The 12,532-nt window shown below is 43.9% G+C and overlaps 1 protein-coding gene across 2 annotated transcripts in view; it reads left to right on the top strand.

Annotated features, from left to right (window-relative positions):
• LOC140065136 (uncharacterized) overlaps positions 1 to 12,532 on the top strand; it is a 68,651-nt gene that overhangs the window by 20,253 nt on the left and 35,866 nt on the right. For both annotated transcript variants that reach the window (XM_072112669.1, XM_072112668.1), the window contains exons 3-6: positions 2,375 to 2,455; positions 2,582 to 2,761; positions 2,845 to 2,968; positions 3,050 to 3,147. In XM_072112669.1, the coding sequence (XP_071968770.1) occupies positions 2,375 to 2,455; positions 2,582 to 2,761; positions 2,845 to 2,968; positions 3,050 to 3,147 (483 nt within the window). The remainder of the gene's footprint in view (positions 1 to 2,374; positions 2,456 to 2,581; positions 2,762 to 2,844; positions 2,969 to 3,049; positions 3,148 to 12,532) is intronic.

Genomic DNA, 12,532 nt, shown 5'->3' on the forward strand with positions numbered 1-12,532 from the left:
TGGTAGAACCTCCTCTCCTCTAGGTGTAGAGGATGTCCCCGTCTATGGTGACGGTATAATCTCTTCTCCTCTAGGTGTAGAGGATGCCCCCTGTCTATGGTGATGGTAGAACCTCCTCTAGGTGTAGAGGATGGCCCCTGTCTATGGTGATGGTAGAACCTCCTCTGCTCTAGGTGTAGAGGATGTCCCCTGTCTATGTTGATGGTAGAACCTCCTTTCCTCTAGGCGTAGAGGATGCCCCCTGTCTATGGTGATGGTAGCGCCATCTCTCCTCTAGGTGTAGAGGATGCCCCTTGTCAATGGTGATGGTAATACCCCCTCTCCTCTAGGTGTAGAGGATGTATCCTGTCTATGGGGATGGTAGAACCTCCTCTCCTCTAGGTGTAGAGGATGCCCCCTGTCTATGCTGATGGTAGAACCTCCTCTTCTATAGCTGTAGAGGATGCCCCTTGTCTATGGTGATGGTAGAACCTCCTCTCCTCTAGGTGTAGAGGATGCCCCCCCTCTATGGTGATGGTAGAACCTCCTCTCCTCTAGGTGTATAGGATGCCCCCTGTCTATGGTGATGGTAGAACCTCCTCTCCTCTAGGTGTAGAGGATGCCCTCTGTCTATGGTGATGGTAGAACCTCCTCTCCTCTAGGTGTATAGGATGCCCCCTGTCTATGGTGATGGTAGATCCTCCTCTCCTCTAGGTGTAGAGGATGTCCCCTGTCTTTGGTGATGGTAGAACCTCCTCTCCTCTGGGTGTAGAGGATGCCCCCTGTCTATGGTGATGGTAGAACCGCCTCTCCTCTAGGTGTAGAGGATGCCCCCTGTCTATGGTGATGGTAGAACCTCCGCCCCTCTAGGTGTAGAGGATGTCCCCTGTCTATGGTGATGGTAGAACCTCCGCCCCTCTAGGTGTAGAGGATGCCCCTGTCTATGGTGATGGTAGAACCTCCTCTCCTCTAGGTGTAGAGGATGTCCCATATCTATGGTGATGGTAGAACCTCCTCTCCTCTAGGTGTAGAGGATGCCCCCTGTCTATGGTGATGGTAGAACCTCCTCTCCTCTAGGTGTAGAGGATGCCCTATGTCTATGGTGATGGTAGCACCTCCTCTCCTCTAGGTGTAGAGGATGCCCCCTGTCTATGGTGATGGTAGAACCGCCTCTCCTCTGGGTGTAGAGGATGCCCCCTGTCTATGGTGATGGTAGAACCGCCTCTCCTCTGGGTGTAGAGGATGCCCCCTGTCTATGGTTATGGTAGAACCTCCTCTCCTCTAGGTGTAGAGGATGCCCCCTGTTTATGGTGATGGTAGAACCTCCGCCCCTCTAGGTGTAGAGGATGTCCCCTGTCTATGGTGATGGTAGAACCTCCGCCCCTCTAGGTGTAGAGGATGCCCCTGTCTATGGTGATGGTAGAACCTCCTCTCCTCTAGGTGTAGAGGATGCCCCCTGTCTATGGTGATGGTAGAACCTCCTCTCCTCTAGGTGTAGAGGATGCCCTATGTCTATGGTGATGGTAGCACTTCATCTCCTCTAGGTGTAGAGGATGCCCCCTGTCTATGGTGATGGTAGAACCTCCTCTCCTCTAGGTGTAGAGGATGCCCCCTGTCTATGGTGATGGTAGAACCTCCGCCCCTCTAGGTGTAGAGGATGTCCCCTGTCTATGGTGATGGTAGAACCTCCTCTCCTCTAGGTGTAGAGGATGCCCCTGTCTATGGTGATGGTAGAACCTCCTCTCCTCTAGGTGTAGAGGATGCCCCCTGTCTATGGTGATGGTAGAACCTCCTCTCCTCTAGGTGTAGAGGATGCCCTATGTCTATGGTGATGGTAGAACCTCCTCTCCTCTAGGTGTAGAGGATGCCCCCTGTCTATGGTGATGGTAGAACCTCCTCTCCTCTAGGTGTAGAGGATGTCCCCTGTCTATGGTGATGGTAGAACCTCCTCTCCTCTAGGTGTAGAGGATGCCCCCTGTCTATGGTGATGGTAGAACCTCCTCTCCTCTAGGTGTAGAGGATGCCCCCTGTCTATGGTGATGGTAGAACCTCCTCTCCTCTAGGTGTAGAGGATGTCCCCTGTCTATGGTGATGGTAGAACCTCCTCTCCTCTAGGTGTAGAGGATGTCCCCTGTCTATGGTGATGGTAGAACCTCCTCTCCTCTAGGTGTAGAGGATGTCCCCTTGTCCTGGATATGAAGTAATTTTGCATATGATTTAACATTGGCTTAAATTCTTTCCTTTTAGGTTTGGACAGATCACAGTCCCCATTATAATTGTGTGCACATAGTAATCTCAAAGATGGCAAAACTTCCTTCAAATGAATTAAGATGCCAAACCATTATTATTTTGGAATTTGTTGCGTTTACCATTGGATCATTTTCTTTGCTCTCAGGTTCGGTCAATGGACAGAGACACGAGGGTGGAGAGAATCTTCCAGCTCACCCTAGAGATTCTCTTCTATATTACTGGAGAGGTGAGAGATTGTGATGAGGTCACATGACATCATTATCTATGGGAATAACAGATGATAGGACTGGAGAGGTGAGAGATTCTGGAAATGTATGGAGGGAGATTTATCAATGTGTCTCTCCATAACCAGGATTACACAGTAGTGAAGAAGACCTCTAGTGGGCGCTGTCAGGCCCCTGTGTATGAAGGACGGGGGAGAACCCTGAGCCCAATCCCGGCTCCTCCACCTCACCCCCTGATGCATGATGACATCAATGAGCAGAAGATACTAGAAGTCACCCACAAGATGATGGAGCTGCTGACTGGAGAGGTGACACTGCTGGGAATGCTGGGACATTATACAGTAACGCTATGAAGGGATCTGGGTGATGACGGGATCATTGTGTGTTTCAGGTTCCTATAAGGTGTCAGGATGTGGCTGTCTATTTCTCCATGGAGGAGTGGGAGTATTTAGAAGGACACAAAGATGTGTACAAGGACGTCATGATGGAGGACCACCAGCCCCTCACATCAGCAGGTAATAGACAGGACTAAATCCACACGTCCTTTCATTATCTGTATGGAAAGAAGGAATTCAGTCTCTGGATGTTTCCTACAGGTAGATCCAGTAAGAGAACATCACCGGAGAGATGTCCCAGTCCTCTTCTTCTACCACAGGATTGTTCAGAGGAGAAATATGTCCCCCAGGATCATCAGGTAGATGGAGATAAGACTCCATGACATCTTCTCTGATCTGTGGAGGTTTATTGTAAAATCCCATGTCTAGTCTATGTGTCTGACTGCTGGAGATTGCAGTTTGAGACAACATGGAGGATTTATGGTGGAGACCTGCAGATATTTGCGCTGCGCCTCCCGTCAGGTCATATTTGGTTGTTATGATTAATTACAGATCTTACATAATCTTCTAAATCCTCCTCTGTGACTTCTCCATCGTCTGGTGACTTCTTACAATATTTGTCTCTCAGTTTGTGTATCAGGGTGAAGATGTGAAGAATATTCCTGCCCCAGAGACATATGTGAGGGGCGATGAGCGATGTAAGGAGGAGATTCCTACAGGTAACTGCCCAGGTGAGTAGTAACCACTAGATAAAGCAGAGACGAGTGATAACACAATACAGAACATGGAGACATAGACTAAGAAAAGCTGGAAGGTGGGAGCTATGAGGGTCAGGAATACTGCTCACCAGGACCTCGGAGGAGGAGACTGAGATGTTACATCAGTAATAATACAGAACCTTATGGTAAGCAGGAAAGTCATAGCCACCATGGGCAGACAAGAAATGCTGCATGTACCCGGATTGCTGATATCACACAAATGTCCTGTGATACATCTTCAGAGTTTTCTTACCACAACCAATGATAAGGTTATAATCTGTTTTATCCTTCACAGATGACAACACCAGGAGCTCAGAGGAACATCTGATATCATCACATGTTACAGCAGGTGATGGTTGTATCACACCAGATACATCTGAAGATCAGGACAATATCCCAGATGCCTCCTCAGACCTTCAGCAAAGTCACACAGGGGAGAAGCCATTTTTTTGTGTAGAATGTGGCAAATCTTTTAGTCAACGTTCTTATCTTGTTAGACATCTTAAAATTCACACAGGGGACAAGAAATTTCCATGTTCAGAATGTGGAAAATGTTATTATCACAAATCAGATCTTGTTGGACATCAGAGAACTCACACAGGGGAGAAGACATTTTCATGTACAGATTGTGGAAAATGTTTTACGCAGAAAACATATCTTGATCAACATCTGAGAAGTCACACAGGGGAGAAGCCATTTCCATGTACAGAATGTGGGAAATGTTATAGTGCTAAATCAGCGCTTATTGTGCATCAAAGAAGTCACACAGAGGAGAAGCAATATTCATGTTCAGAATGTGGAAAATGTTATTATGAAAAATCAGATCTTGTAAGACATCAGAGAACTCACACAGGGGAGAAGCCATTTTCATGTTCAGAATGTGGAAAATGTTTTGCCCAGAAAACAAATCTTGATCAACATCTGAGAAGTCACACAGGGGAGAGGCCGTTTTCATGTTTGGAATGTGGGAAATGTTATAGAGCTAAATCAGCGCTTATTGTGCATCAAAGAAGTCACACGGGAGAGAAGCCATTTTCATGTTCAGAATGTGGAAAATGTTATTATCAAAAATTAGATCTTGTTGGACATCAGAGAACTCACACAGGGGAGAAGCCATTTTCATGTAGAGATTGTGGAAAATGTTTTACCCAGAAAAAAAATCTTGATCAACATCGGAGAACTCACACAGGGGAGAAGCCGTTTTCATGTTCGGAATGTGGGAAATGTTTTGCTTGGAAGTCTACTCTTATTTACCATCATAAGTCGTCACACAGTGGTAAAGCTAAACATACATTATGAATCTGGGAAATGCTTTGGCCCAAGATTGTTCCTTTTACTAAATCAAAGACTCAGCGCTGGGGTCCTGGGTTCAAGTCCCAGGGTCAACATCTGCAAATAGTTTGTATGTTCTCTCTGTGTTTGTGTGGGTTTCCTCCCACACTCCAAAACATACTGACAGGATGATTAGATTGTGAACCCCATGGGGACAGGGGACGATTTGGCAACTTCTGTGTGGCACTGTTTAACTATATAAATAAAGGAATTAATATTTTGACATTTGGACACCTTTTCCAAAATGGGGTTCACTACGTGAATAATTGTTTTTATATCACTCCTAGGAAAAGGAAGGGCGATGTTACTTTTCCTTTTTTTCGCTGTCTCGTCACTGCACTAGTATGCATATGTAGTTAAGAGGTTAAGTATGGATTTCTTTTTATCTATAACACCTAGAAATAAAATCCTTATGTAGGATTAAATACAGTATTTTGCTATATAAAATGACTCCTGAACTGTGTTTCTAGGTGCCACAGTTCAGAAGACATAGCTATTAGCATTCTGATCCTACAGCCTATCAGCTGAAGGCAACATGAAAAGGAGGGGGAGGGAGCTGCAGAGAGGGGGAGGAAGCTGCAGGGAGGGGGAGGGAGCTGCAGGGAGGGAGAGGGAGCTGCAGGGAGGATGAGGGAGAGGAAGCTGCAGGGAGGAGGAGGAAGCTGCAGGGAGGATGAGGGAGAGGAAGCTGCAGGGAGGGGGAGGAAGCTGCAGGGAGGATGAGGGAGCTGCAGGGAGGAGGAGGGAGCTGCAGGGAGGGGGAGGGAACTGCAGGGAGGGGGAGGGAGCTGCAGGGAGAAGGAGGGGGAGGAAGCTGCAGGGAGGATGAGGGAGAGGAAGCTGCAGGGAGGGGGAGGAAGCTGCAGGGAGGATGAGGGAGAGGAAGCTGCAGGGAGGGGGAGGAAGCTGCAGGGAGGATGAGGGAGAGGAAGCTGCAGGGAGGGGGAGGAAGCTGCAGGGAGGAGGAGGGAGCTGCAGGGAGGGGGAGGAAGCTGCAGGGAGGAGGAGGGAGCTGCAGGGAGGGGGAGGGAACTGCAGGGAGGAGGAGGAAGCTGCAGGGAGGGGGAGGAAGCTGCAGGGAGAATGAGGGAGCTGCAGGGAGGGGGAGGAAGCAGCAGGGAGGAGGAGGGAGCAGCAGGGAGGAGGAGGGAGCTGCAGGGAGGCGGAGGGAGCTGCAGGGAGGAGGAGGAAGCTGCAGGGAGGATGAGGGAGCTGCAGGGAGGGGGAGGGAGCAAAAAATTCACAATGTAATCAGGATTTGGTGAGTGATGATGATGTCCCTAAAAATGAAGCTATTTGAAAAGATGTTGATTTTCTTTTTTTGTTTAAGAATAAATGTGAATTTTGTTTAGAAAAAAAAATATCACTTGAAAATAAGCCTTACCCACTTTTTAAAGCCAAAAATAATACAACATCCTGTCTTATTTTTGGAGATGGGTCAGAAGGTAAGAGTTCTCTGTATGGAGAGTTTTCCAAGTAATACGGCCTTATAGGCGTGTGGAGACTTATAGCCATAGATGCTCCACTAGGGAATTCTGGGAAGTAATTTTTTTTTGAGAAACAAGTACTTGCGACTTTATTTAGAAACATATATATAGATAATGACAGTATACACCCCGACACCACAGATGGACAGGTAGTTTATAGCGAGTTGGGAGTAATTCAGGTTTGTCTCCATATTGGGAAAAAAAATTTGCTTTGGGAAGGGACTTCTACACGCTCTTATAGCCAAACACAAACTCCATGGAAATCAACAGGGCCCAAAATTTTAGAACCCCACAATAACTGTATAGTAGCTGGATTAGAGGGCTGAAAAATGGGGGTAATAGGGCAGCTGCCCAGACTAAATTGTGTAAGGGAAAGTAATGAAATAATAAGATTATAAAAATGTCATAAAGAATGAAATAAAAGAAAAAAATAAAATGTTGCAGAAGCTCTGGGTGTTCAGACCCAGTTATTTACATAGAATATTATAGAGCATTGATGGAAATAACCCACAGGTCGGTTCAGGTCATCAATAGTATAAACGATACTGGGTGATTAATAACCCAAAAGGGGAATTCATGATGCTTTCCAACTGGGAAGTCACGATGGTCCCATTGGAGCTGCTGTAGTTCAGGAAACACCTCATTCTTGTGTGACCGGTGAGTCATGACCACCTCAAGAACCGTGCACTTTAAAGGGAACCTGTCATCAGAAATTGTCCTTATAAACCAGTATGTTGTCAAGAAGTTAAAAAGCTTCTTGATCGTGTGTCTTTCATGGCCCAGCTGGGTGGCATCATCCAGAAAATCAACATTGAAATTAGATGTATAACGTCAGGGAGGCAGAGAGTGTAACATGCTCCTACCATGTGACTGACATCATGCACCGGACTTCAGGAGATCTGATCAATGACGTCCCTGGACGCAGGACCATCCATCGTTGTTAAGGGAGCATTGTATGCAGCGTCGGACTGAGTACCCCGAGTACCGACCCTGACTTCAAAAGTCAGAACAGAAGATGAGCCGGGCTGCCGGGGCCATCGGGCGCTGGCGGACGCTGTTTCCAGCACCCGATCACAGCCGGGAGTCGGACACTCCCCAGCAGGGCCACTGGCGGAGACGCGCTATGTACAACAGCGTACGTGAGCACCGCCACCCGCCGGCCTCAGAGCGCGGTCTTGCGCATGCCGCGGCTCCTGTGATGAGGACGTCTGGGTGGGAGAGCGGCGCGCCTGACTGAGCCGCACATGTAACACCCCCGCCCTCCGGCATCATGCGACCTGCAGTTGAGGAGCGGACCTGGAGGTGAGTGGCCGCCTCCCGGCACTGTGATGTCATCACGGCAGCTCTGGGGTAGCCGGGGGTGGGAAGATTTGATGGCTACTGTAGAGGAGGGGGGTCTTCGATGGCTGCTCTAGGGGAGGCGGGGGGCCTTTGATGCCTGCTCCAAGGGAGGGGGGGGGACCTTTGATGGCTGCCCTAGGGGGAGGGGGACCTTTGATAGAAGGCTCTGGGGGAGGGGGGCCCTTTGATGACAGCTCTGGGGGAGGGGGGCCCTTTGATGACAGCTCTGGGGGAGGGGGGCCCTTTGATGACAGCTCTGGGGGAGGGGGGCCCTTTGATGACAGCTCTGGGGGAGGAGGCCCCTTTGATGACAGCTCTGGGGGAGGAGGGCCCTTTAATGACAGCTCTGGAGGAGGGGGGGCTTTGATGGCAGTTTTGGGGGAGGGGGGCTTTGATGAAAGCTCTGGGGGATAGGGTTCCTTTGATGGCAGCTCTGAGGAGGGGGGCCGGGGCCCTGTGTTTCACATGACTGTTGTTACTCTTTAATGTCTTATTTTATTTTTATGTTCCCCGGAATGTAAAACGCTACTGAATTTAATGGTGCTATATAAATATAAAAGATTATTATTATGGAGTGGTGCTCCTTTAATTGCACTTCTGGGGGGAGAGGGGCTGCAGTAATGGTAGCTGTGTGAGGTAGGTTTATTAGGCCAATTTCTGATGACAGGTTCCCTTTAAGCATCAGCCCCTGCAGGAACCTTTGCAACATTAAGTTCAGCATAAGCACAAGGCAAGGGACGTCTGTCAATCTAGCTCATGCTACAAGGTATGGGGGAATTATTACCTCACATACTATAGATATGGCTGAGGAATATTATATGGGGGTATTATTACCTCACACACTGTATATATACGGCTGATAAATCTTATATGGAGGTATTATTACCTCACACACTGTATATATGGCTGATAAATCTTATATGGGGATATTATTACCTCACACACTGTATATATGGCTGATAAATCTTATATGGGGGTATTATTACCTCACACACTGTATATATGGCTGATAAATCGTATATGGGGGTATTATTACCTCACACACTGTATATGGCTGATAAATCTTATATGGGGGTATTATTACCTCACACACTGTATATATGGCTGATAAATCGTATATGGGGGTATTATTAGCTCACACACTGTAGACATGGCTGATAAATCTTATATGGGGATATTATTACCTCACATACTGTACGTATGGCTGATAAATCTTATATGGGGATATTATTACCTCACATACTGTTTAGGGCCCCCTGGAACATTGGTGAAGGGGACGCATGGTGACATAGCCCCCATATATTACATTTTATTCATATGGTATTGGTTTATGTGGTGGTACTTAAATGGTTAATAGGGAAGTCTATATTTCCCGCTTTTTGGCAGGTTTTTGCCTGGTTACTGCTAACTTGTTCAGGTTCTGAGGGCCTGAGGTAAGCTCAGCTTTGATTGGTTATGGGCTGGAGCAATGAAAGCGTTGTTACTATACTAGCTGGGTATGCTCAGCCCGGATTGGTTATGGGCTGGAGCAATGAAATTATTGTTGCTGGAGTAGTTTGAGTAGGCGTATTTCTAATTGGCTAATAGTTCTGTAGCCTTACCTTTATAAGAAGCAGTCGCCGGTGATCTGGGCCAGTCTGCAAGAAGAAACTGTTTGAAGCGCCCCGCCCGGCCCGCCCTATTATTAACTTTATGCTACTATCGTCGCTGTGTTTATTAGTGGGAGTTATGTCTCCCAGCCGTGGCTGGGGAGACTTGGTTTAATTTATTAAATACTTGTGATTTTTGATTTGATGTATGTTAACTATTATGTAATGTATTGTTTGTATTATTTAATTATTTATGGAGTTTTAATTATTAAATATTTTATGGTTACCTTTTAATAAACATCGCGGCCAATTTATTCCACTAAACTTTTGGTGTTGTGTCTATTTATTTTATTGTTTTAGTGCATGCTTGAGTGGGGCTTATGTCACCATGTACGTATGGCTTATAAATCTTATATGGGGATATTATTACCTCACACACTGTATATATGGCTTAAAATCTTATATGGGGATATTATTACCTCACACACTGTATATATGGCTGATAAATCTTATATGGAGGTATTATTACCTCACATACTGTATATATGGCTGATAAATCTTATATGGGGATATTATTACATCACACACTGTATATATGGCTGATAAATCTTATATGGGGATATTATTACCTCACACACTGTATATATGGCTGATAAATCTTATATGGGGATATTATTACCTCACACACTGTATATATGGCTGATAAATCTTATATGGGGGTATTATTACCTCACACACTGTATATATGGCTGATAAATCTTATATGGGGGTATTATTACATCACACACTGTATATATGGCTGATAAATCTTATATGGGGATATTATTACCTCACACACTGTATATATGGCTGATAAATCTTATATGGGGATATTATTACCTCACACAATGTATATATGGATGATAAATCTTATATGGGGGTATTATTATCTCACACACTGTATATATGGCTGATAAATCTTATATGGGGATATTATTACCATACACACTGTAGACATGGCTGATAAATCTTATATGGGGATATTATTACCTCACACACAGTATATATGGCTGATAGATCATATATGGGGGTATTATTACCTCACACACTGTATATATGGCTGATACATCTTATATGGAGGTATTATTACCTCACACACTGTAGACATTTCTGATAAATCTTATATGGGGATATTATTACCTCACACACTGTATATATGGCTGATAAATCTTATATGGGGATATTATTACCTCACACAATGTATATATGGATGATAAATCTTATATGGGGGTATTATTATCTCACACACTGTATATATGGCTGATAAATCTTATATGGGGATATTATTACCATACACACTGTAGACATGGCTGATAAATCTTATATGGGGATATTATTACCTTACACACAGTATATATGGCTGATAAATCTTATATGGGGGTATTATTACCTCACATATTGTATATGTGGCTGATAAATCTTATATGGGAATATTATTACCTCACACACAGTATATATGGCTGATAGATCATATATGGGGGTATTATTACCTCACACACTGTATATATGGCTGATAAATCTTATATGGGGGTATTATTACCTCACACACTGTAGACATGGCTGATAAATCTTATATGGGGATATTATTACCTCACACACTGTATATATGGCTGATAAATCTTATATGGAGATATTATTACATCACACACTGTAGACATGGCTGATAAATCTTATATGGGGATATTATTACCTCACACACTGTGTATATGGCTGATAAATCTTATATGGGGATATTATTACATCACACACTGTATATATGGCTGATAAATCTTATATGGAGATATTATTACCTCACACACTGTATATATGGCTGATAAATCTTATATGGGGGTATTATTACCTCACACACTGTATATATGGCTGATAAATCTTATATGGGGATATTATTACCTCACAAACTGTATATATGGCTGATAAATCGTATATGGGGGTATTATTACCTCACACACTGTATATATGGCTGATAAATCTTATATGGGGATATTATTACCTCACAAACTGTATATATGGCTGATAAATCTTATATGGGGATATTATTACCTCACACACTGTAGATATGGCTGATAAATCTTATATGGGGGTATTATTACCTCACACACACAGTATATATGGCTGATAAATCTTATATGGGGGTATTATTACCTCACACACTGTATATATGGCTGATAAATCTTATATGGGGGTATTATTACCTAACACACTGTAGACATGGCTGATAAATCTTATATGGGGATATTATTACCTCACACACTGTATATATGGCTGATAAATCTTATATGGGGGTATTATTACCTAACACACTGTAGACATGGCTGATAAATCTTATATGGGGATATTATTACCTCACACACTGTATATATGACTGATAAATCTTATATGGGGGTATTATTACCTCACACACTGTATATATGGCTGATAAATCTTATATAGGGATATTATTACCTTACACACTGTAGACATGGCTGATAAATCTTATATGGGGGTATTATTACCTCACACACTGTATATATGGCTGATAAATCTAATATGGGGGTATTATTACCTCACACACTGTATATATGGCTGATAAATCTTATATGGGGGTATTATTACCTAACACACTGTAGACATGGCTGATAAATCTTATATGGAGGTATTATTACCTCACACACTGTAGACATGGCTGATAAATCTTATATGGGGATATTATTACCTCACACACTGTATATATGGCTGATAAATCTTATATGGAGATATTATTACCTCACACACTGTAGACATGGCTGATAAATCTTATATGGGGGTATTATTATCTCACACACTGTATATATGGCTGATAAATCTTATATGGGGATATTATTACCTCACAAACTGTATATATGGCTGATAAATCGTATATGGGGGTATTATTACCTCACACACTGTATATATGGCTGATAAATCTTATATGGGGATATTATTACCTCACAAACTGTATATATGGCTGATAAATCTTATATGGGGATATTATTACCTCACACACTGTAGATATGGCTGATAAATCTTATATGGGGGTATTATTACCTCACACACACAGTATATATGGCTGATAAATCTTATATGGGGGTATTATTACCTCACACACTGTATATATGGCTGATAAATCTTATATGGGGGTATTATTACCTAACACACTGTAGACATGGCTGATAAATGTTATATGGGGATATTATTACCTCA

The sequence above is a fragment of the Engystomops pustulosus genome, chromosome 6 (assembly GCF_040894005.1).
Source record: "Engystomops pustulosus chromosome 6, aEngPut4.maternal, whole genome shotgun sequence".
Classification (NCBI taxonomy): Eukaryota; Metazoa; Chordata; class Amphibia; order Anura; family Leptodactylidae; genus Engystomops; species Engystomops pustulosus.